At 38.1% G+C, this 26,950-nt stretch overlaps 1 protein-coding gene across 12 annotated transcripts in view; it reads right to left on the bottom strand.

The window, feature by feature from the left end:
- Positions 1-26,950, bottom strand: part of SLC38A1 (solute carrier family 38 member 1) — an 88,882-nt gene that overhangs the window by 21,048 nt on the left and 40,884 nt on the right. For all 12 annotated transcript variants that reach the window (XM_003825760.6, XM_003825759.6, XM_063593081.1 and 9 more), the window contains 8 exons: positions 25,437-25,512; positions 25,026-25,141; positions 4,942-5,015; positions 3,417-3,509; positions 3,043-3,124; positions 1,966-2,048; positions 418-476; positions 183-299 (listed from right to left, as the gene is read on the bottom strand). In XM_003825760.6, the coding sequence (XP_003825808.1) occupies positions 183-299; positions 418-476; positions 1,966-2,048; positions 3,043-3,124; positions 3,417-3,509; positions 4,942-5,015; positions 25,026-25,141; positions 25,437-25,512 (700 nt within the window). The remainder of the gene's footprint in view (positions 1-182; positions 300-417; positions 477-1,965; positions 2,049-3,042; positions 3,125-3,416; positions 3,510-4,941; positions 5,016-25,025; positions 25,142-25,436; positions 25,513-26,950) is intronic.

The raw sequence follows: 26,950 nt of genomic DNA, 5'->3' as shown, positions 1-26,950 counted from the left end.
GTGTAAAATATAATATTTGTATATTTCTCAAGGATCTCTACATAGATGTGTAATCTGGAAGCAATGGTATCATGTGTTCTTTTGAGAACTAATACGTTCAAACCAGTGCAATTACAAGCATGAGAAATAGAATGTCCTTAATAAAAATGCTTGTTTCATCTGCAAAGGATCAGGAAACTTACCTTTGAATTGAAGGTAACATATTTTGGCGTACACGTGTCAGCATTTGTTGAATTAGCACTTATTGTTGAATTTAGCTCTGGAACAATGCAGGGAATTTGAAATTTCTTGTAAATAACCTGGTATTAAGAAGTATAGTAGAAGCAATATGGACTTTAGTAAAGCCAAACAATGAATAATTATTACATGCCATTGTACTATCACAAAACCAAACCAACCATTTCAATCAGCACTTACCACTATTAGGAAAAAAACCATACAGCTCAAGGAAAATCCACTAGTATAGCCAAGATACCCTTTAAAAAAAAGTAAAAAATAAATTATTTCATTTTTTTCCATTTTTAAAAATTTTGGAGCTACCCATCATAAACTGTTATTATTTCAAAATTCATCACCTCACTTATTTCAGTGCATTATTTGAAGCATATTTTAGAGATCCAATAATAAACATACATGCCCAAGTGAATACAAGATTTATTATTTGACAGTGCTACTTTATTTGGCAAAAAAATGGGGCTCTGAATAGAAACATTATATTACGTGTTTTGATTCCAACTCTCCCTGGCACACTAGAGAACACAGATTCCCAGAATCCAGCAGAAAAGAGCCTTCCAATTTTTGCTGTAAGTCTGTGTTGGTGGACTCTGATGGAGTCCTATGGGCAAACCCATTTACTCCTTGATCCCCTCAATAGCTCTTTATTATGCACTTATTGTGTGCATACTGAATGTCAGTTATAATACTTTTCTCCCCAGATGACAGAGAGTAGACGAAGTGAATTTCTAGTGGTAAATTGAGTATCTGGGGCTCTTTAGTAGCTCCCCTTAGAATGCCTGGGAGATCTCCAATTGCTACCATGACCTCCAGAAAGGTAGAGTTAAGTAGCCTCTTGGGACTGCATTATTTTCAACCCAGGGGAAGAGCTTTTCTCTACTTAACTGAAAAGAGCTACCTCTATAGGTACAGAAAACACAGAGGCAGAAACCAGAAAATTAAGTAGTTAAAAAAATCTATTTATAAACCTCACAGAACAACTACAGAGCTGTTTTGTTTTGTATCCAAAACAAAACAAAAAACTGAGGCTCATAATTATTGTTTGGAGAGCTTTTATCCAAACTTCTGTTTGAATTAGCCCAGAATTAAAGTAAATACATTTTACAGGTTTTTGACTAGATGGCAGTCTGGCCACATTATTCAATGTATGAAATTCCCTTAACATCAGGCATCCTTGTCTCCAAATACAAGCATAAAAACAAGTAGTAGATCAAAGCCAAATGGATATGACTTGGAGATTATCCACCATTTCTGACTTTTGATTTCTCTCTCCCACTTCGAAGAGAAATAATTGAGGCTGGTCAGACTCTCTAAATTTATAATACTCGTGGGTATAAATCTAGGCAGCTTTCTGTCTCCATATTAGATTTGAAAATGTATTTACCTAAATAATGAGGGTATTTAAGACTTCGTATGAAGAGAATTCCATTTTCTGGACTTTTCTTAGAGTAGCATATAAGTTGTACTACTGAAAATAGCCCTGTCTGTCCTGGCCCCAGGACCTCCCTTCTCCCCTCCACAGCTCAGTAGAGGGATTGTTTAGGAGGTCACATACTGACTGTTATTTTTATCCCATATTAAAGTTGGGACCGATTAATACTTGCAATTTATCATGCGCTTAATCTTTGAGTGCATGCAGAGGGGAAGCAGAGGGCAATGCTGTCCATTTTTATTCAGTTTCTGATTCACTTGGGCACTGCAGAATATGATAAAAGCAAAATCTGTCCTTACCTAAGTTCTTCAAGAGACACAGAGGGAGAATTATGCCAAAGGTGACTATCACCACCAGAACGCGGCCATCCACGTACCAGGCTCTGAAAGGCATTTAAGTGATTAGGTTATATTTTTTTAGAAAGTGACTTTTTTCCCCTCCAGTGTAAAATTTCATGATATCATGATATATATTTTTATTAATTTTTACTATATGCATTAATTTTTAAAATCATTATTCAGGTCTTATCCAAACACTTTAACCCAGCCACTACTTATATACTACAGCTTCACTCCTCTGTAATGGAAGAGGGAATATTGGGTTTTTTTTTTTCCCATTGGCTAAATGTGGCATTCTTTTGAATTATTTACATGGTTTCAAAGCTGAATGCATACATTTCATTCTGTCAGATTACAACTTGTCCTATCAATTATTTAAAGAGAAAGCTCCTTTTTGTTTTGCTGGGCTAGTATCAGTGAGAAACAAGTCACTACAGGTAGACATTTCTCTCTCCCTGATCCCTTGGATTTGACCTTGAATCCTGAGAACACTAGAGACTCTGGCTTCTACGATTCTCCCTTGAAAGAAAACAGAGAAACTAAGACTGACAAGAACTGTTAAACAAGAGGGAGTCAAAACACAATTGTGCCAAATGTAGCTGCAACATTTTCCAGGGTTATCTACATCTTTAATGAGGTTGGCTCATGTAAATTTTGCCCCCAAAATGCTATGTCCCTTCTTTAAGTAAGAGGCTAGGGTCTTAATTTTTGTTGCATGTTCCACTTTTGTGTTAAAAATACTGCATATCTGTTCTATTTCACAGAAACTAGATATAGATTTCAGGCTCTGGGGAAAATGCAGTATCTACCGCTCATAGCATGACAGACAAATCTACTTTTCAAATGTGCATATGCAAATGGCTCTCCTGCTTTTTTCCTTTATATAGCCCCAAAGAAATTTATTGTTGAAACAACAAACAAACAAAACGCAGCCTAGGAAAAACTTTCTGCAATATTCACAAAGCAAGAATTTTGATTGGCCCATATTTAAATTAAAAACATTTTAGTTATATCATAAAAAAATGGTCTATAACTTACGAAAATGTCTCTTCCTTTCCCATTAGAAACTTTATGGCAGAGGGTAGTTCGTTTTTTACGATGAAGAGGTAGCTCAGCATTGCTGAAGGAAAATGAGAACATTTTTAGAAAGAAGATACGAAGGCTTATGTTGCAAGCTACATAAAAAGTTATCAGCCCGTTCTTAGACCAACCGTCAGTAAGACACAAAGGCAACTTCAGCTACTCTAGCAGGATTTGTGGCTTTAAATAAGTGACTGCTGTCTCTGCTTTACTTTCCCTGTGCCATTTTAGCAATGAGGATGATAACTGCTTGAATTATGTCAAAATTCATGTGGCCACTCAGCCACCAGAATTAGTTTCAAGTTATGTAAAGAAAAGCATGTTCTTTTTACCTCCAGTGTTCTGTAGAGAGGTGGCTCCAAAGATTACGAACTTCCCTGTGGTGCCAAAGACTTGTTCCCCCAGCTTTTCATACACCATGCAGCCTATTTAAAAATCAAATTTGAGAACACAAGAAATGACAGGGTTCAGAAAGTTAAAATAGTCAAGATTTTGTCATTCTATTGACTGTTCCCCAAGTTACTATGTGCCTTTCTCAAACTCACACAAATAGTCATTTTGGCCTTCAGGGGTTAAGGTATCCTCATTACAAAACAAACTCTTGACATTTTAAAATGTGAGATGCAACCATCATTTCTCCTTTTTCAAGTTGGCTACCAGAGCATTACAATTAACCTATTAGGTCATAAGGCTTATTTTTAACTACCTCTATCTTACAAAGGGGAAATTCCTTCTGTGATCTTTTTCTTCAGGTCTGGTATATACCATTAAAATACATATTTGATTCAAAAAGATCCTAATAGTTGAAACAAAAAGATTCCTTTTGAATTAACGACCTGAACTGATTAGGCAAACAAGGAATTATCTTAATAACATCCCATCAATGCCTCCACGTTCTAAATGTAATAACAAGCTTAGAAACATTTTAATAGCCACGACATACAAAACCTAATTATTCATAAAATGTAGTTCAAATACATGCAACTCACAAAAGAGAGCAGAAGACTAATCTGTCAAAAGCATAATTTGTCTGTAGCAAAATTTGAAAGTGTTCGACTAGCTCATCTCAATAAATACTGAAACTCTAAAGCATTCACTTTTTAAAAAGTGTTTATATTTCTTTATAACTGTTCAGTTCATGTTTTCAAAAGGTTCACGGAGAGCAATATGGGACAGGCTATAATTAAACCTTTGTTTAATCTCTCATAAGACTGGTGTTTAAACTAGACAATGGTTAGCTCCTCAATTTATTATAAAATGTTCCAGTTAAATGGAGTCATGTATATACAGTAATAGTTGGCCAACGTGGTTTTAGTTAATGTAAAAGTCAAAGAATTACAAACATAATCCAGTGTCCCAGAAATAGAAAATAAACACTTCAGGTATTACACTGCCCAGAGTACTTGAAGTCTCTTCATAGCTTGCTCACTCCCACATTGCCTCAGGAGTAACACTTTCTCCTTGGAATACGCACAAGAGAATGAAAGGTCTGTTTACTTTTAAAACCTTGGAAGTTATAATATAAAAACATGGGATCTTTGTTCTGGATTTATAAAGACCTAAGGAAAAACAAGCTTTTAAAATGAAGTCATTTTAAACCAGAAAAACAGGTATAATTGAGGGTTCACTTTAAGTGACAACATTATTTTCTCATTGTCCATGACAATTTAATTTATATTTTGCTGCAACTGTTTCTCTAGATAAATACTACTATAGGTCTTCCAATCACTCTAGGTCAAAATAGTCTTTCTTTTTAATAATCAAATTGCTGTACAGAGAGAACATCATTGTTCCACAATGCCACCATAAAAATAATTCACCCTGGTTTTAAGAAAATCAAACATGTCCTCAGCTTACCTGTTTCTTTTGAACAGATCAATAGGAGGTTTATTGAATATATAGACAGCAATGTCACTGAAGTCAAAAGTACCCTAAAGCAAAGAAAATAAATCTTATTGTAATATCTAGAAAAGAATATATTCTGGCATTACAGTTTAGAAGGGCAAAGGTTTATTTGTATGGTTAACACTATTTGTTAATAGTATCCAAATTTTGGAACCTATTAGTCATCCCTGCTTTAAAATCCTCAACAAAAATGTCCTACCAAATAAAGAAGTGCTCATTAGAATCTGAGTAACAGTTCAAATCCTTTATGTAATTCGAAGCCCAAATAGCTCTCTGGGAGCATTTCGGTTGAGATGACTTTAAAACAACATTATGAAAGAAGGCTTTTGTAGTCTATGTTGCACTCTCTGTTACATCCGGGTGAGAAAGTGTGAGAATGGGGTGGGAGGGGCGGAGGGAAGGCTGGCAGTGACCTTAGGAGAATGACCACCTGACTTTGGGCAACTTGCTTAACATTTCCATCTCTGGATTCCTTGCCCATAATATAAAGATACAAGCCAAATGATGTCTAGGGTTCTTTTCATCTATTACTTCATGGCTATTTTAAAATCTATATATTGGGCTACTAATGTAATTCACTTTTTTTGCACCTGGTTCCTCTTAGATGAATAAGCACCACTTGCTAACCAGTGGGAAAATTTGACAATCAAGTATAATGAAAAGACTTTTTTGAATGATGAACTCATGTTTTTGTTTTAGTACATCTGGGTCATTATCACACCCTTCTCAAGAAAAAGTGCAGTTAAAATGATGTGGGAGATTATATAGATGATTTCTGAAACATTTGGTTAAAACAGACATGATAATTGAAAATAAAGTTTATTTATTAAAAAAGAAGAAAAAAAATCCAGTCCCCAGATGAAACCGCTCACTTCCTGATGTGGGAAAATATATCCCTAGAACAATACATTACTGCAATTGACTCTACGTTTGAGTCATTAAAGGCAATTATTTTTCCACCAAGTGCTGTTGAGAGGCACTTGGCACATCATGCCGTTCGCTCTGCGTGGGCTGCTTCCTTCTGGCCCTTCCCCCTCCCAGCACACCTGTTGAAGGCTGCTCTAGGCCCCAGCTCAGATGCCAGCTCCTCAGTTGCCTTCCCTGGCCCCAGGCAGAATGACTGCTCCTCAGCTGTCTATGATCCTACAGTGTTTTGTTTCTCCTGCATACGGGGCAACCATGAGAAGATAAACCAGGAGTACCGAATGGTCAACAGCAGAACAGATGAACTGCCAGAAACTGGCCAGCAAACAAAAGAGGGCAGAGCTCAGCAGAGGCAAAACAAACACTAGGAGAAAGAACAGAAGACCTAACACTTTGGGTAAAGGCCCAACTGATCTGCCAATAAACAGGAATTTAGGTTAAGATATGATTGGTAAGGAAGTACATTCAGATCTATACTTATTTCCCTAAAATCCTTGAGTGAGGGGGCTGATTGATATGGTTTGGCTGTGTCCCCACCCAAATCTCACCTTGAATTGTAACTCCCATAATTTCCACGTGTTTTGGGAGGGACCCGGTGGGAGATAATTGAATCATGGGGGCAGTTCTCTCATACTGTTCTTGTGGTAGTGAATAAGTCTCATAAGATCTGATGGTTTTTTAATAAGGGGAAACCCCTTTCACTTGTCTCTCAATTCTCTCTTGTCTGCGGGCAAGTAAGATGTGTTGTTAGCCTTCCGCCATAATTGTGAGGCCTCCCCAGCCACGTGGAACTGTGAGTCTGTTAAACCTCTTTTTCTTTATAAATTACCCAGTCTCAGGAATGTCTTTATCAGGAGCATGAAAATGGACTAATACACTGATTAAGAGGGTAGGTCTCTTATCTCTTCAGGTTGAGGGATGTGAGAAATGGACAGCAAGCATTTATTAGCCAACCCAGTAGTTCTGAGATACGTAATGGAACAGGATTTGATATGCTCTGCCACAGAATAAGATATGGGACCTAATTGTGGCATGATTTTTTTTCCCGTCAAGTAAGATAAGCAATATTTATGTCAAAGAAGCAAGCTTTCGGTTTCTTGCAGAGTTCACTTGTTTTGAGGGACACAATGCTAAGTAGCTACGTCTACACGAACATGTGACAGGCCCTAGAGGATTTCCGTGTGGCACAGAAGAGCACAGGCTTCCTAGTAGAGTAAAATGAGTGACATCTTAGGATGAGCCAGATGCTATTCTGGAATGACTATGTGCCCTGTTGGGTCTACTCTGCTAGGACCAAAGGGATTTTCCCATGGGCCCAAGGCTAATGTATAAAGAGTATGACCTTGTAGGAACTATCTATGTGCCTAGCAGGAGGGGATAATTATGAATATCTACACAATTATTTACAAAGGGCCCTAACCCTGGAGAACTCGGTATTTATTAGCAAAAGAAACATTCTAAGGAAACATTTGCTGTGTTCCCTCAGTCAGTAGCCTCTGCAACCACGTGGTTCTTGCACATGGTTGTGTCTTAACACAATCTATGTGTTGAATCTCTTTGCAGATGATGCTCAGTGGCATCTGGCCCTTTGAGCATCATAAACTGCTATCCCCCCTTTTCAAGCAGGAGAAAAGTGTTGATTAGGGAAGATTTTAGTAGTGTTCACTTATCTTCTTCCCCCCACTTAAACACAACAGAATGAGGTGCTCCCACAGTGGTGAAAACAACCCCCTCCCATGTTTAAGAGACGTAACATTGCACCCCAGAGTACTTAGAGTCTGATAGTTTTTGCCTTTAACTGTCTGATCTGCAAAGGCTCTCTTCTTAGTCCTTTCCCAAATGCAGATCTTCTCTTCCAAGACTGAAAATTAATATAAAGCAAAACCCCCTTTTCTATCAGATCACTAAGAGGCAAACTGTAAAAGTAAAATTCTAAGAATACTTTAGCCTATACAAGAATCTGGCATTAATAGGATTAAAATTTAGAAAAGTATACCTCCTTGTTCAGATTCTTAGAAAGAAGGAATATGTTGTCTAATTGACTCTAATAGAACCTAGAAAGGGTTAGAAAAATCAAATCATAAATGTCTTGAGACACAGAAACCATGACATCTAAGAGAAAGAAGAAAGAGGAATAACTGGAGAGAAGGTATTGACTTGTTTGAACACTTTTATTTAGAGCATGATTATGCCCCTAATTATCCGGGTAGATATTTGTACATATAATTATGGTTTCCTGGAAGAGAAACACATGCTGGGATTCCTGTGTTAACACAGAGGAACACAAGTGATTCCTTTTTAAAATTTCATCTGGATATAATTTAAGCTTCAACATTGTTAACCACCGACCACAAGTATTGATATGGCTGGGACAAAAACTGGTTGCTAAAAAAGGCGTACTTACATGGGGACTACAGATCAGCAATTGATAATAGGGCTGCCAAGGTGTTGATATTTCAGACTTATGTTCATCTTTGAGGAGGAGATCTAGAGCATGTAATTGTACATGGGTCATGGGGAAGGGGTGGCAAGAGAGTTAGAATTGTGAATAATGTGGTCAGGAGCCTTCAAGAGTCTTTGAGTCAGCAACATTATGAAAGATGTGGTTCAGGACATTCTAGTAAATTTTGGAGTCTCCTGAGAAGAAACTTAGAATTCTAGACTCCTGAAGCAGGGAGAGACTTTCAGAGAGAACCTAGTCCAGCACAGCATGTTTACCCAGGACAGGAAACCTCTATGCTCCATGCCAACACACAGGCATCCAGGTCTGCAAAGTGTCTTTTAAAAGGGGACATATTATGCAACCCATTCTGTTTCTGAAAAGTTCTGTGCTTGGAACTGAGGCTCAGCTGAAATCACTGTCGCTACTTCTATCCTTGGGTCCTCATTTTACCTTCTGGACCTATTTGTATCTACTTGAAATCTAACACCTCTCGTACCTAACAGTCCTGAGGGTGCTCATTTTAAGATTGTGCTCTTTAACTCAAACATCTTTAATTCTTTGAACTGTTCATCTTGTGATGAAGTGTTTGGGCTGTTTACATCTCAGTCATGGTCCAGTTCCTCAACCATCCTTTTTAAAGGCTGTGTGCTGAGATGAACACAATGCTATAACATCAGATTTGGTCCAAACAGCGCAAAACATGACAGGATTTTTAATTTCTCTGAGTCAGACATCTTTCTTCTTTCAAGGTAATCTATTTTGGAATTCATTTTTACGGCAACCACACACTTTTCATTCTTTTTGAGCTTCTGGTGTGAATGCTACTAGGCTGTCTTCCTGATTCTATCTTGTGTACTTTTTTTGTCTGTTTTTGAAGCTAAGTGCCAGTCCTATATTTGTTTACATTACATTTTATCTTTCAAGTCTCATGATCTCTTCTTAAATTGTTGATCCTTTTTACTTATATATCAACCACTGCATCTAACTTCATATCTTAAGTGTACCTTCATCCAAGTCACTGGCATCAACTTTGAATAGAGCAAGACCATCTGGAAATGGCCCATTGTCCAGCCAATTGCTTGAAGCCTGGAAGTCGACCTTATCTCTCACCCATTCCCTCATCCTTTATATCTAGTTCATTGGCAAGTGCCCTATCATTTCTATCTCCAAAATTTATCCCAAATCCATAGGCATTTTGTTCCCATCTCCACTCTAGTGTGAGCCATCATCTTTAATTTCTGGATAACTGTGATCATCTTTACTTGTCTCCTCACATCCGTCTTCCACCCAGCAGCCAGAGTAATCTTTTTATTTTATTGCTTTATTATGTGTCTCCATCACTAGACTGTAAGACAGACCATGACAGTTTAATTCAACTATTTACCTATTTACATTCAACATCAAACACACACATAACAGAGTCTTCGCTGAGAATCAGTGAATTTAGAAATATTAGAACCTCATTGGCAAGTTATGTGAGACTATGCCAAATATCTTAACTAAAGTCAAAACTCCCTCTATGAAGATAGTCCCGTGATCTACTTAGCTCACCGTATCTCAAAAGATGATATTAGTGACTATTTAGAAAAACTTTGTTGTTTTCTACAGAGCAATCTTTTCTGCAGTCATTGCACATAAACAAGCTGTTTAATAATTTTCTCTACACTATTTCTTGGCATCTACTTTTTGCCATTTTTGAAAGTTGGGATTAAATTAGCCTATTTCTAATCCTCTGGGGATACTCTTGCTTTCCATGATTTTTAAAAAGATTTCTGATAGTATCTTAGACAAAGTGGCATGAGCAAAAAAAGAAAAAAAGAAAAAGATTTCTCACAGTGGTCCTAGATATATTTACTCTTTTTGCTGCAAGAAAATTTTGACTCATCTTTTAAACAACGAACATCTAAACATCTATTTAAAAAATGTTATTTGTCAATGTTTTGAATCATATTAACAGAATTGTAATTATTTGGTCTTCCATAATTTACCCAAAGATTATATGAATAATGTTGTTATTATTTTCATATTTAAAAGTACCATATGCTAATAAAGTGGAAAGCTGTGACAACAAATAAAACCAAAACATTTAATGTGATTGAAATGTTCTATACCATGATTGTGGTGGTGATTTCACAACTGTATTTGGGTAAATTTAACAAACCTCACCCTTTAAATTGGAGAATTTTATTGTATATAAAGTATACCCCAAAACAAACAAACAAAAAAAACAACCAACAAACAAAAACCAACCTCAGGACACTTTAAGGGAGATAAGACTATATTTTAAAAGCCTAGCTACACAGCAACAAATCATATGACATCCTCCCAACACAGCATCAGAACCTTTGGTAGGGGTGGAGGTAAAGCAGCCGTCACTGCATCAGATCCAAAAATAGCTCAGATGGGGGTGTTTGGGGCTGCCTTGTAGCTGAGTGCTTTCAACTCCTCCAGGACCCATTCCTCCCAAAAAAAGAGAGAACCATTACCAGCCCTCCCTAGCATGACTCTCCCTTGCAAAGTTGAAAGCAGCTATTCTCAAACTTTAACGTGTGTGCAAATTAGGATCTTGTTAAAATGGATGGGTCGGGACCTGAGATTCAGCATTTCTAACAAGTTGCCAGATGCTGCTGCTGCTACTGGTCCACTGACCTCCCTGGAAGCAGCGAGACTGAAAGCCCTAAGCTCTGGCCCTGTGGTGTATACATTCCAGTTCTTTCTGTTTCTCACTACACTGTGCTGTGCATCACCCGCCACACTGTCTGTGGTGAGGTGCTGTGCCAACACTGCAGCTCATTTACCTGTAAACACAGACCCCACGGCTACCCAAGTAAGGTGACAGTGAAGAAAAGCACTTACAGCTGAATCATTCTCATTGCTGTGGGATGCTGACTAGCTTCCAGTGTGAAAAGTAAGGTCTCATCTACTTCCTTTGGTTGACTTCCTCAAGCATTACTTTTTTTTTTTCTTGAGACAGAGTCTTGCTCTGTCACCCAGGCTGGAGTGCAGTGGTGCAATCTTGGCTCACTGCAACCTCTGCCTCCCAGGTTCAAGTGATTCTCCTGCCTCTCCTGAGTAGCTGGGATTACAGGTGCATGCCACCGCACCCAGCTAATTTTTGTATTTTTTAGTAGAGACGGGTTTCACCATATTGGCCAGGCTGATCTCAAACTCCTGACCTCAGGTGATCTGCCCACCTCAAGCATTATTTACTTCAGCAGGACATATATTTAAATACTATTTTCAACCTCCCCTCCCCCATATTTCACTCCTTCCAAAAGGGATCTGAGGCTTACTAAACTATGTAATTCTTCCTCTTCTAGATCCAGTTAGAAGTATAAAACTTTTACTATCCTCAATTAAACAAGCAGGCTAGTACATATAAAAACTCCTTGAGCTGGGGTAAAAGTGGTCTTTATTACTAGTCCTCCTTTGATCTATCACTGTCTCCTAATAACCCACAGCCCTCACTCCAAAACTTACAGACATACTGCTTGTTGAGGCAGAGTATTTACAAGAAAAATTTAAAATCCAGGACAAGGAACTTAGACAAACCATAGGAAATGCATCGGTTCGGGCTAGCCTATCTTTCTCCACTCCTTTCTGCTATTGCTGGCCTCTCCCTCACCCTCTTCTACCTCTTACTTCTAGTTTACCTTTCTCAAGGGTCTCAACCCTCCTGCATCTTCACCTTGCACTTTCCCATTCATCTTTCATCTCCACCAACTCTCCCTGCTTCTCCATCCCCACCCCCAATTATTCTAGGGGAAATACCTGTATAAAGATGTGAAAACACTGTTGAAGAGACTAGAACACTAGCTGAAAATGATGGAGGGGCTGGACTGTGGGGAGGACCCAATTGAGAATGCAGACCAAGAATTTAGTGTTGCCGTGTCTGTGTGGTTGGAAAGCTCAGCTTCAGGGGTTTTCCAGGCAAGTGTGACAGCCAGCCAGTGGAAACAGGAAGTAGGGCATGAGTAGAAGGTTTAAGTGAGGGACCAGAGGCTCTCAGTGAGGCTCGAGGACAGGAATAGTGGTTTCTGGCCTAGGGAAGCAATGCCAATGGAAGACTTAAGTGGTGAGGAAAGAGACACAGAAGAAGAATCCTGGCCAGGCGTGGTGGCTCACACCTGTAATCCCAGCACTTTGGGAGGCAGAGGTGGGCAGATTGCCTGAGCTCAGGAGTTCGCGACCAGCCTGGATAACATGGTGAAACCCCGTATCTACGTTATCTACTAAAATACAAAAAATGAGCTGGGCATAGCAGCGTATGCCTGTGGTCCCAGCTACTTGGGAGGCTGAGGCAGGAGAATTGCTTGAACCCGGGAGGCGGAGGTTGCAGTGAGCTGAGATCATGTCACTGCACTGCAGCCTGGGTGACAGAGTGAGATGCTGTTTCAAAAAAAAAAAAAATCCTTTGTTTAATGAGAGCTCAGATGGAAAGAGGCAGGCCCAAAAGCGAAGAGACAGGGACATGGTGTTCTGAGTCCCTAAATTCATATGAAAATGTTAAATATTTTGAAAAATTCAAAATGATCTTTTATATGAAAATGGGTTTTGTCAAGCTCTTTAATTTACCTTAAGGGATTCAATATAATTAATAAAACACTTTACTGATCATTAATAGTACCAAATGTTGGGGTATTCATTATATATCAGGCCCTTTCTAAGCACTTTTTAAAATACTTCACTTATGAGTAGTACTATTACTATCCTTATTTTACAGATAAGGTAAATAAGGTAACAAGGAGGTTAAGTATTTTGTCTAAGGTCACACAGCTAGTGTCAGAGCACTCAAACCCTGGTAGTATGACTCCAAAGTCCCTACCCATCACGTTGCATTGTCTATCAAAGTCAAACATCCAGAGAGGAATAACACTGTAAAAAATAAGACCTAAGCGGCAAACAAAAATCTTAGAATGAAATACATTGAAATGTTAATGGAGCTTGTCTAAGGTGAGCCTGAACACTCTGAACAGAGAGACTTTGCGTGTTTTCTTTATACTTTATTTCATTTATTTTATGCATTTTCAAAATGGTTTAATGGTTATCTTAGTTTTACAATAAAAATATAAAGAACTTTTCAAGTGACAGTATTATTATTTTAACCCCTTTTTAGGGGAGAGTTGCATTTGTTTAAGTCTTAAGCTCATTAATACAATCCCTGTTTGATTAAGGAGCTCACAAAATACTTACAGAAAGGAGTAGAAACATAATTATTCAGTCCTAAAGTGGACTTCTTAGTCACTAAATTCTGATCAAATTTCAAAATTCTGAGGGTCAGAAGACCAGCACACGGTGACCTTGTAGCATGTGATCATGTATAATGCTTACAAATTAGATTAGGGAATTAAACGGGTGGTTTTAAAAGGCCAGGCAGGAAACAGGTGGAGAGCAATTATTTGTACAGTTCTTTCCATTTCTTTCCTTGTAGGTAAATCTAAGCTCTGTGGTGCAAAGCTTTTCTTAAACTAGCCTCACTGTCAGTTAGGTATTTTGTTTTGTCTAGAAAAAGAAATATGCATTGCTGATGGCCAATTCAAATAGTATCTAATATAATCCTAAAAAGAAAGAGGAATCTAAAAGAAGTATCCTGGTAAAAATAGAATTTTAGTTTAGTTGGTTCTTTGTAAAAAAGTTAAAGAGAGGTCTGAGCTTAAATGAGGATGTTGTACCAGTGAGAAAGAGAGCCATGTACCACTACCACTTCCTGTTTTTAACCTATAGTGGGTAGAGGGCTGTGGGTTTTGTGGGCACTCCATTTATAACTCTTGACACTCTTGATGTGTCCTTGTTCCTCTTTTCCCACTCCACAAGGACAAGTTGTTTCCCTTCTCCTCAAACCTAGATCCCTACTCTTTATCATATTCTAAAGATGTTAACTCTTGAGTGACAGAAAAATCCCATGTGACTGTTGAAATAAAGGAATATGCTGTTCTCGGTGGGTATTTGGGACTTTTGTTCTGGTAGAAAGGTGGATTGGGGGCTTCATTCATATTTTCCCATTCTGTTTTTGTGGTAACAAGGCACATTTAAGGAGAAATAGGAGGTTTAAGAGGAGCACCCAATGGACTTGTTGCTCTCCTCCCCACAGATGTCAGTCATCTTGGGCAAGTTACGTAGCCTCCGTTAATTTTAGTTTTGTAGTCGCCCAATGGGTTCACCTTGCCCGCTGCCTAGACAGAACCACTTTATTGAGGCAGGGGAATTGCAATGGAGAAAGAGTAAGTCACGCAGAGTCAGCTGTGTGGGAGACCGGAGTTTTATTATTACTCAAATCAGTCTCCCAGAGCATTCGGGGATCAGAGTTCTTAAAGATAATTTGGCAGCTAGGGGCTTGGGAAGTGGGGAGTGATGATTGGTTAGGTTGGATACGAAATCATAGGGGGGTGAAGTAAGATTTTCTTGCTGTCTTCTGTTCCTGGGTGCAATGGCAGAACTGGTTGGGTGAGATTACCAGTCTGGGTGGTGTCAGCTGATACATGGAGTACAGCTCTGCAAAATATCTCAAGCACTGATCTTAGGTTTTACAATAATGATGTTACCCCGAGGAGCAATTTGGGGAGGTTCAGACTCTTGGAGCCAGAGGCTGCATGACCCCTAAACTGTAATTTCTAATCGTGTAGTTAATTTGTTAGTCCTGCAAAGGCAGACTGGACCCCAGGCAAGAAGGGGGTCTTTTTGGAAAAGGGCTGTTACCAATTTTGTTTCAGTCAAACCATGAACTGAATTCCTTCCCAAAGTTAGTTAGGCCTATGCCCAGGAATGAACAAGGACAGCTTAAGGGTTAGAAGCAAGATAGAGTTGGTTAGGTCTGATTTCTTTCACTGTCATAATTTCCTTGGTTATAATTTTGCAAAGGCGGTTTCAGTTTCTTTATCTATAAAATGGGAGTGATTAACAGGGTTGTTATAAAGATCTCATGGAACAATGTACACTTTATAACTATCTTTTCTTTTTTAAAGTCCTTTATAAAATTAAAAGTCAATCTTACCTAGCCAGCCACACAAAAGGAGGCTGCGGGTGGCTTTGGTCTGCAGGCTGTCCCTTGCTGACCCCTGATATAGATGCAGATCTTTGAAATCATGTGCCTGACATAAGGTAAAGTCTGTGGCCAGAGAACAAAGCAAAACTAACTGGCCCACAAAGGAGCAGTTTTCCAATTAAACCAACTACCACTCTGTGAGTAATAAAAGTTCAAGCTAACCTTGAAAATCCAACTCTCTGCACCATACTTAACCTGCTCTACTGTGCTAACACGCACCTGGCCTACTGTAAACCAGATGAGTGAGCAGAGAAGGCATTCTACCAATCATGGAGGTAAATAATGCTGTAAAACCATAGCCAGTATAGTTAAGTTGTCTGTTGCAGGCTAAGAAAAATACACTGTACCAAAACAGAGATCACACTGTTGTCCTTGGGTAGGACCAAGGCACCTGATGCAACTCAGCATAAATAGGACTGAGTGAACTCAGGGTATACACTCTAGCGCATGCGCGTGCACACACACACGCACACACACCCCTACCTTTCTGGGGCTAAGAGAATTGAATTCTTAGAACCCCCTTATCAGATGCATCACAGATGACTCATAAACTAGCAATAGCTGCTCAACTTCTAAAAACAATGAGTGGGACTCATCTCCTACGCATGCCAACTATTTCTGTTTACAAAATAGGCACTCATTGTTAACGTAACGCTAACCACTTTCCCATTTCCCTATTTCTGAAAAGCTTCTTAATCCAGTGGATTTCAATAGAGTTCAATGGCACTGCCACTGTCCCTTTTCCATGTATTTCAAATGTTGGCAAGCCTGAATGTGCCATTTCTCCCTCTCCCGGGTTATTACTCCCAAACAACAGACTCTGATGTCAATGATTTTTGCTGCCAGCCAAAGGACAATTTTCTCTTCAAATCATTTCTAAGGAACTGTGACTATAACTCAAAGAATTCTAAAAACAAGAAACTGATTGGCAAGAGGAAAGATGAATGTGACTAGTCCGATGGACCTCCTAGGATCATCCGGAAGAGTAGGGTTTCCTTATTGACTTCCTCTTAACTGCTCTGTCTTTAGATCACAAGGTCCGGTTTGGTATTTCCTAAGGAGGCAAAGAACTGCTCACTTAGGAATGCACAGAGGAGATGACTTACCATTTATAAGGAATAACTTGATAAATAGCACACAGACCATCTTCGTTGCCACTGAGAGCAAAATTATTATCTTGGTAGGTGTCATTCAACCTTTTTGGCATATATGTAAAGTAATAAAGCAACGATAGCTTAAGAGCAGGCCAAGTTTGTATAAAGGTATGCTGCAATCTCACTGCAACTTAGTAGAATTTGCTGAAAAATATTTAGAGACATCAGAAAGTGATGCTGGTGCAATTGGTTAAGAATATAATTCTCCCGATAGAATGAGAAGACTATTTTTTGTGATGGGATAGTAATGATCAAATTCCCATAACATACGAGCAAGGACTTAGGGCAATGTGCTGATGGGTCTATACTTTTACTTCTATTTCTATTTACTCCTTATGTAGGCTCAATTGTAAAACACTAAATTTAAAGAGAGAAGGGACCTGGTAGTCTGATCTCAGTTTACAGAGACCCTTATATTTTTCGACTTATCCTTACTGGAAGGGGTACTAACTGATTTGTTTGTAAACATGGATCATAGACAATACAATGGTGCATAGTTTTGCTGGTAGGATAATTACAAATGGCCCACAAAGGCGAATATTGAGAGACAGACAGAGAGACAGGGAGGGAGAGAGGGCCAGAGAATTCACCTACAATTAAGTAAACAATCCACCAAAGTGAAGATAATTGCTGTAACTGACAATGACAATTACTGTCCTTTTCCCAAACAGCAATTTAACAACAAATGCCCTTTTGCAATACCAACCTCATCTAGTATTTCTTAGCAGTCTCAGAACTATTTTGAATTTTCAAATGAAGGAGGCATTCCTAGGAAAGTAGACAATGAGCAGCCAGTCCCATGCTGACTCTGTGATTATTATCACATCTCCACAGCCTACTAAAAGTCTGAGGGTGAACTAAACCTTTCAGTTGATCTTTTTCCTCTCTGATAAATTTGCAACAATAATGAAAGCCACTGTTTTGCCCTAAAGCCTTGATTCTGGTTTTGCAAAATCTAATTCTTACATATCCATTCACTCATTTCAGTAAAACTTTGCTGAGGAGCAGCTACGTGCAAATGCTGTTCTAGATCGTGTTAGCGGGAGGAGGATGATTTCAACAAGGAAGAATTTGGCATTAATCCTGCCCTTGTAGGGCTCAGCATTCAATAGGGAAGGTAAAATGTATGCTTAAATAATGGAAGTGATACTTACTATTAGAAAGATACAAATGACACTGAAAAAGAAAGGAAGAGAGACCTCCCTTCCACCTGGGAGGATCAGACAAGCAGTTTTGGAGGAGATAACATCTGATCTAGGCCTTCCAGGACCATGAGGATTCAGAAGACAGAGATGAGACAGGGTACGGGTGGGCTCTGGAAAGACCAAGGTAACAGTTTTAAGGCAGGCAGCCTCTACAGAAAAGGGAAGGTTAGTGTGGCAGAAGCTGAGGTCATCTGAAGGGAAAAGAGGTTGAAAATACAGTCTGGAACAAGTGGCACAGCATTGACAGAGTCCTCACTCTAGCTTCATGGTCTAACTATCTACACCAAAAATATATTTTCTCTCTCAAGTTTTTAGCAGGTAAGAGGAAAAAGAAAAAGTCTTACTGCACTGGTGTTAAGTTCTTCAAAAAACCAATTTTTTCAACTAGCTTTTTTTCCTCTAAAAGCAGGTTAAAAATAAATTCAAAGAGTCTAAACATTCCATCTCCACTCCACCTCTAGACCCTTTCTCACTCTCCAGAAGTAACCACTGCCAACAGTTCTCTTGTGTACCCTCCCCAAATATTCTGGGCAATATAATGTATACATATAGACACACCCTCCTTCCATGCTCACTTCCACCCAATATTCAGTTTGTATTCATGTAATAGTACTATGCTACACAGTATTAATAATACTATGCTACACAGTAACATAGTGCTACACACTATGTTCCCCGTTACAACCTAGGAGATTTTTCCTCACCTGCCCATATAAGTCTATTTTACTCTTTTAAGTAGTAGTCTAATACTCTATTTTATGAAAGTACCATGGTTATTTAACAAGTTTCCTAGGGTTAAACTTGGTATTATTTGATTTTGCTATCACTTGGTGTTTAATTCTTAACAACAAAATGTTTAGTTACTTCTTTCAGGAGTTCAACAGCTCCGAAAGCAATGGGAAATCTTAAATTGCACATGCAGGAACCCACATGACAAATATGAAGCCACTGAGAGGTTTATTGGTTTCACAATATACTTTAAGCATACATTTTACTTGTTGTGAACAGGAACCTGACATCCTCGGTCTACAGTTTGGTACACTTGATATTGCCAAGCTGTTTTCATGACAGTAAAGGGGATGGTTATTGGTGGAACACTAGCAAGATAATTCAGGAACACTGGCTGATTTTATAAGGTGATTTTAAAGGTACATTATATTGGAAAGTAAAAGGTAAGTACTAACTTGCAAGCATCCGTTGACAAAAATAAAGTTTTTCTCAAGTTGTAGAGTAATAATGCAACTTTGGTGTCTGAAGAAGGCATCACCAAAGGCGGTATGGTGTTTTAGATCACGCTGGCTCTAGAGTCAAGCAAGCCTGGATGGGACGCTGGCTCCCCTACTTTCTAATGTGTGATCACAGGTAAGTTATTGAGCCTCAGTTACTTTATCTGTAAAATGGGGCTAATACCTACCTCATAATGTTGTTGGTGGGGATTAAGATAGTGTAGCATATATAGATACTGTTCAGTAAATGTTAGCCATTACTTAGTGACTACCTAATACTAACTGTAGTATTTTAACAAATACCTACAGTGTGTACTATGCACCACTCACTACTATCACTCTCTCCATCTCTCTTTCTCTCTCACATTCACACACACACACACACACACACCACTCATTTATTCTTCCTAGTAGCTCTATGCGTTGGTACTAATAAAAGTCTCCTTGCATGCCACTTTTCAAAGTCTGTTTTTAGATAAATTATCTTTTTCACTCCCACAACCACAACACAAATGAGATAGAAAATGGAAAACAAGAATCCAAAAGGTCTGGTATTATAATCAACCAAATAAAATTTAAACTATTGTTTTACACACATTGTACTTTTGTTTCACAATTAACATTTCGAAGAGATTGTTCACAAACTCAGTGTTAATAATAAACTGATATCTCAGAAGTGTCATGAATTCTACTTTTGTTTTTCATGGTTTTCAACTTAAGGACTACATTATTAAAATAAAAATAATAATACATGTTAAGAAGTTATGGAAAAATAAAAAGCATTTATTGCTTTATCAGATTCTGTGTAGTGTAATAAACATTATACTTACCTAGTACTATGAGATGTGTTCTAGAGATTAATTTCCTGTAAAATGTATGCCTTTAATAGAAATCTTCAGAAAATGTAACAAAATGTAACAAAACAAAACCCACCATTCTTCCATGTCAATATTGATTTCTAATTCCTACTTCTGCTATGATGGAGTTATGGGTAAGACTCAGATAAAGAGGAAGTTATGGTGGCAGGAAATTCCTTTAGCATCTATTGCCTTTTATTTGGGTCCTCACTCCTAGGAAAACAGCTCAACAAGTACTCTTTACCCTGAGGTACTTGTGCCTCAGTACATCCCTGACTTGCAGCCTCAGGGTCCAGCCCCACTTTGTTACCCATAGAGGATATATACCTGCAGAACTATGATAAATCGAGAGTGCCCACCAGCATCCTCAGAATTCAGAAAAATGCAAAATCCAGCACCATTCTTACAACAGGACAGGACTCATTGAATCTAACTGAATTAGAGTGTGTTAAACAGGGATGACAGCCATTATGGATAGGTTTAAAAAAAATGAGCTGCAAACTCATCCAAGAAAAAGAAATCGCACCAACAAGTTTCCAGATGACTGCAGAGAAGGCTCCACACCCAGCCTCAGGGAGACACTAAGGAGCCTTCCCAGCTGCTGGTCCAAAGAAGCCTGGACAGTCTTGGACTCCTTTCCTGTGTTGGCCAATGTGAGTCTGGAATGGAGCCCTGTACCAGATGAAATATCTTGATCCTGCCAACTGCTTCTTGGCTTTGAGCAGTTGTAGGAGCAGCTGGTTTTACAAGAGTCACAGAGTGAATCCTTGTCCTGAGGTAGGAGAGTCCTAAGTTTAGTGAGAAACTTAAAGTTTGAGCCTTTGTACAACTACCTTCATGACATTTAGCTGAAGACTTGGTGTGTTGCGCTTGTTATCCATGAATCTTACAAATAACTAAATGATCTATAATAGTTTCATCCAGGAAAAATCTTCCTTCAACTACAAAAGTAAATTTTTCCAATTCCCCGCTTTAATCAGACACTAAAGTGTCATGAGATAGGAGGTCAATTATCCCTCAGCCAGTATAGTTAAAAATCAATTGAATTCTAGGAATAGTAGATTGAATACAAGGACTTACTCCCTCTCCCTTGATATCCCAGTAAAAAGATTTTTTAAGGCGTAAAGCTGCTAGGATAAAATATAATAGTAGACAATAATGAAATTTTGAAAGCTGGAAAGCAGACAGACCTGAACCATAAATCGGCAGTGGAAAAAGCCAAGACCAACTCAGTTTACCTCACAGAATCTCTAAAAGGCACTGCTGGCATGACTGAAAGTTGGGGATAATGGAAGGGGTGAGCTAAAATAGTGAGGATCTGTTGAACTTTTTTCAAGAAATAGCTAGATTCCCCAGACCAGGTCCTACTCCATAAAGCTGACTGGTTGGTCCTCCCCCATCCTGGCAACAATCTGAATATATGTTCTCTGGAAAGTATACAATATATGTTTCTAGGTGAGAGACTAGGCACAATTTGTGGGCAAGAGGCATACTCTAATGAAAATTGGGAACTGAGTGAACACATGCCTGCTGGGATAATCATTCCAGCCCTTTCCCCCTACTTGGTTCCCAGAAAGATGGCGGTGAGGTCTAGGCCCCCAGAACAGGGGATTGGGAGCTGTTCTCTGGGTGATCTGAAGAGCCAAAGAAGAGGGTCTTAGACAAATGACCCTGGTGGTTCCCAAGTAAAGGGCTCGAGAGCATCTTAAGTGAAGCTATTGCGAACAAGCCCCACTCATGTGTGCCAGGCTCAAATCAGCCTTGTTTTCCCCCCATTCTTGAAGACAGCAGATAAAGAGGAACTATCTGACATCTGGGCAAAGAGTCTAAGATGAAAGACCCCAAAACAAACAAAAATCAGCTTGTACCTCAGGGATACAAACAGCAAAATCCAGATTGTGGAAAACTTTACACAAATGGCCCTGTTTCTTAAATAAGTGGCACAGAATAAAAGGAAAGAAATGGGAAAATATAAATTAAAAAAGACTTAAAATACATATCAACCAATTGCACTGTGTGAACCTTATCTGAGTACTGATTTGAACAACCCATATGTTTAAAAACATAACATAATCAAAGCAATTTAAATACTGATTGTATATTTGATGATATTAGGGAACTGTTGTTGACTTGTTTCTAGGTATGACATATTGAGTTAAAAGAGTCCTTATATTTTAGAGATATATACTAAAATATTTAGGGATGAAATAATAAAATAGCTGAGATTTGCTTCAAGACAGTCTTGGTGGGGGACTGACTAAAACAACCATCCATAGAAGGAAGGAAACATAAAAATCTTTTTCTACTATTCTCTCTACTTCATGTTTTAAATTTTTCATAATGCAGAAAAAAAACTATCATTAGAATCCTCAGAGAAGATATTGAAATCATGAAACAGAACCAAAATAATATTAAAAAGAAACATTCTTAGAGTTTTTAAGCTCCTATAAATATAGTAACAGAAATAAAAAATTCAATAAAGAGGGGAAAAATTGAGGACATATCCCAAAAATTACAGTGAAACGTTATAGAAATGAAAATAAAGGAAAGATTAAAAAACTTAGAGGACTAGTCTAGAAGTTCCAAAATCTGGGGGTAATAGGAATTCATCAACACAATAATGTAAAAAAATTTCCCAAACTGAAGGTCATGGATTTCCTTTTTTTTTTTTTTTTGAGACGGAATCTTGCTCTGTCCCCCAGGCTGGACACAATCTCAGCTCACTGCAACCTCCGCCTCCCGGGTTCAATCGATTCTCCTGCCTCAGCCTCCTGAGTAGCTGGGATTACAGGTGCCCGCCCCTACACCCAGCTAATTTTTTGTATTTTCAGTAGAGACGGGGTTTCACCATGTTGGCAAGGCTGGCCAGGCTGGTCTCAAACTGCCAGGTGATCCACCGGCCTCAGCCTCCCAAAGTTCTGGGATTATAGGCATGAGCCACTGTGCCCGGCCAAGGCCATGGATTTCTAAAAGAAAAGATTGCACCCAATGCCTGACACAATTGATGAAAACAGGCCCACATCAAGGCACGTCATTGTGAAACTGCAGGATACTGGGAACTAAGAGATTTGACAAGTTTCCAAAAAAAAAAAAAATTAACAAAACCTGGCTGTATATAAAAGATCAGGAATCAGAAGCATATAGGGCTTCACAACAGAAAAAAGCTAGAAGGAAATAGAGCAATACCTTCAAAATTCTGAAGGAAAATTATTGCTAGTATAAAGTTCTATATCCAACCAAACTACCAATCAAAGGTAAAAGTAGAATAAAAATATTTTTCAGAAATAAAGGTCTCAAAAATTTTATTTTCAGTCACCTTTTCTGAGCAATAACAGCACATAAGCAAAGCCAGAAAGAATAATAAATGGAATATAGGAAACAATGGATCTAGCAAAGAAGAGAGGTAGAGGAAATCCTCAGAAGGGTGATCAAGAGAGATTCCAAAATTAAAGCTACCCTTTATGCCTCAGTTTCCTTATCTGTGAAACAGGAAATTAATGATAGCAGCTACTTCATAGAGTTATTGTAAGGATTCTGCATAAAACACTTGGAATAATGCCTGGCACTACCAGATACTACTTGTATCTCTTGTAGAGATACAAGAATTACTGTTGTTACAACCATCAAAGAATTGACTTTTTACACTAGGTTAATTTATAACTTGACATATTGCAATAACTTTTAAAAAAAGAAATCAATGTAATACACATTCTGAACTGAACATATTCCCAGCTTTGGAATGACTGAAAATAGTCACAGAACCATAGCGTTTTGGAGGTTGGCCTGGTTCTGAAATTTTTCTTGCACAATTTCCTTGTTTTGAAGAGGAAGGAACTGAAGCTCAGAGTGGCTAAGAAAGTTGCTTAAAACTACATAGCCATTTAGAAGAGGAGTTGGGAGTAGCGCTCAGGTGTCTCATGTAAATGCACTGAAAACCAGAAGTGTAGCTCCTCAAGCAGTCTACTATCCTCAGAGAGTCAGAATTTCACATATACTCAAAAAAATCACCATAGAAATATGTTGTCCAATTCTTCCATATTACCCTAAAACCTGGCACTCAGCTCAAGCGGAAAGGCAACTTAGAAAGATGCATTCAGAGTGATCAAGAGAGGAGGCTAGAGTTAGGTTCACTGAATTAGGCTGACAATATGGAAGACAATGTATTGAATTCACCATCTTACACAGTCTTTTAATTTTAGAAAGGACATGTTAATTTACACACACACAAAATTAATGCCTAACATAGGGCAGCATGGATGGGCATTTCTGTTCCTGGAGTAATGGAATGGGCAGTAATATTCTTTTATCTCAGTTTTTGATGTCTTTTTTGAAAGGATATCCACAGTTTGTAGGATTAGTAACCATTTCGGTCACTGCTTGTAAGGAAATGATGCTCCTGTCAAAAGGACATGGCAACAAGGACTATCTAGCCAGGCCAATGAAAAGCGTGAGTTTCAAGTCAGGGAACAAAAGGCAAGATCCTCAGAGAAGCGCTTTCTCCCTCACCTCACCACTGACACTCGTGTGACATTTGAGAGGGAATCAGGCTGGGCGAGAATTTTCTTAGTACAAATTCTATCATCTCTCTTAATCTTGTTCCAACTAAAAATAAGCCCTCCATACATTTGCAGAAAGTCCCATTCAACAGTTTGAGATAAAGTTATTTAAAAAGAAAATTGCCCATTTTCTTTTCATTGAATCTCAGTGGGAAAGTACATGCTAATTTCTCATCTTCAAAACACTGAAAATTTCTATGCTTCTTGAATATTTATTACAAACAAATTTGTAATTGCCCTTTGATGTAGTACACGCTTCACAGCAATCCAAATGCCAAAGTGGTGACTGGCTGGGGTTAAACGCCTCTTAATATTTTAACTGAGATTTAAAGTCACAGGTAGACTCCAAAAATACCAAAAAAAGTTATTTTCAAATGCTTTAATCCTTTTCACAAATGCTTATTTCAGTATTTTTGATTAATAAAAAGATTTTCTCCTTCCTCTTTGTTGTAAGCATTAGGTACATTTTGGAAAATCACTCAAGCAATAAATGTCAAAGTATGTACTTGTAACTTAGCCAAGTTAATAAAAAAACTATTTATAAATATTTCACATTTCTTCTATGTAATAACAGAAACATACAAAAAGTTCAGTTTTAAAATGGAAAGTACTGGCACGTCAATACTCACAGAAAAAGTAGGATTCCAGTGTTTGCCAGGGCAAAGGCGAGTCCCAAAATCCCACTGCCCATAATGGCATTGCTTAGGTTAAAAACAGACATGCCTAAGGAGGTTGTACCTGGAATCTGAACAAAGAAACAAACGTTGACACTAAGCAAAATAATCCCCAAGAAAGTTCATCAAGCCAAAGCCTTTAATGCACTCTCAGGAACCAATATGGAAGTAAAATTCAAGAAAATCCATTGTTAGTTATCTAGTTATTTCCTTGAATGGATTTCAAGAGAAAATACATAAGGTATGAGGAATATCCTGGTGAATACAGGTAGTTATGCTTTTGGTACTATGCTACTTGAATTAAAAAGATTTGTCCCAATTTATATGATTAAAAAAATAAGCATACTACATTATAATGATACTTACATACTCATCACACTTCTTTTTTTCCAAATGGCTGTTTGTGAGACTTCTTCTACTTTCACGATCAGAAATAAACTTGCTGTAAAGACATGCGTAATATATTTAACCTTATGATAATGATTTGAAGCTTGACATCTTTACTAAATGATATATTACTCACCAAAACATACATGAACAGTTACCAATCAGCTAAGAGTTTACAGCCCTATTCAACCACCAACTCCCCCCACCTTTTCTTCTTTTTTTTTTTTTTTTGGCATTATGAGTTGTCTATATTCTCGTTTTACCAAATAAACTATAAGTGCCCCAAGGGCAGGCACTTTGCCTCATTCATTTTTATATCCTGCACTCTAACTTGTACAAAACAATGCCAATAATAGGTGCTCATCTTGAGATGAAATGAAAGACAACCATAAGTCAAAAACAGCTATACATTTTGAATCATTTTAATAATAAATTTAAACACTATATACAACATAAATTAATTTTTGTATAGTTTTCCCCTAAGTGGAAAATTAGATAATATCAAGACTACTATAAACCTGGTATTTAAAAGGATACTAGAGGCAAGTTTTCTTTTGAGCTCAGGTTCTTGGACTACAAAATTGTTAAATAGAAATTCCCACCCCCTTGCAGAAAAGAAAACAACTGTTTCACCATCAAACATTCCTTCAGCACCTGCTATATGCAAGTCACTGGAACAGGCACTGGGGAGACATGGGGGTAGGTAATAAGTGATGCAAACAGGAGGCTACAGGAGTTCAGACTAGGAAATTACAGTGGGAGGCAAGGCATATGGTCGACGGTGAGGGTCAGAGCCAAGGCTTTGAGAAAGCAAGGGACTTAGAACTTGAATTCAAATCCTCACTATCTCTGAGGGCCTGAGCATGCTACCTTAGTTTCCTCATCTGGGAAACAGAAGTTAACACTATTACATCATCTTTTCAAGTTATTGGGAGACTTAAATGAGAGAGTACATGTTAAACATCAGTCCAGCACCTGGCACAGAGTAACAGCAATAGATGTTAGACAGTCTTCTCCATGGGGAAAATAGGACTTGAGATGGGAACAATTCAGCCAGGCTAAATGGAGTAAATGATGTACAAATATACAGAAGTAAGAATTTAAAATGCTTTAAGAATCATCAAATATATTCAGGGTGAGTATCAAAACTTTATAGCCTAAATTTCTAATTTAAAAAAATTATCCAACAAATGACTTTGTCAAAGAAAAGTCCAACAGCAGATGTTGGCGAGGATGTGGAAAAAAAGGAATGCTTATACACCATTGGTGGGAACTTAAATTAAGACAGTCTCTATGGAAAACAGTATGAAGATTCCTCAAAGAACTAAAAATAGAACACCATTCCATCTAGCAATCCCACTACTGGGTATCTACCCAAAGGAAAGGAAACTATTATATCAAAAAAATACCTGCATTCATATATTTATCACAGTACTATTCACCATAGCAAAGTCATGGAATCAACCTAAGTGTCCATCAACAGATGACTAGAT

This window comes from Pan paniscus, chromosome 10, assembly GCF_029289425.2.
Source record: "Pan paniscus chromosome 10, NHGRI_mPanPan1-v2.0_pri, whole genome shotgun sequence".
Taxonomy (NCBI): Eukaryota; Metazoa; Chordata; class Mammalia; order Primates; family Hominidae; genus Pan; species Pan paniscus.
Note: the sequence above shows the minus strand (reverse complement) of the source record. Positions and strands in the feature narration are given on the sequence as shown.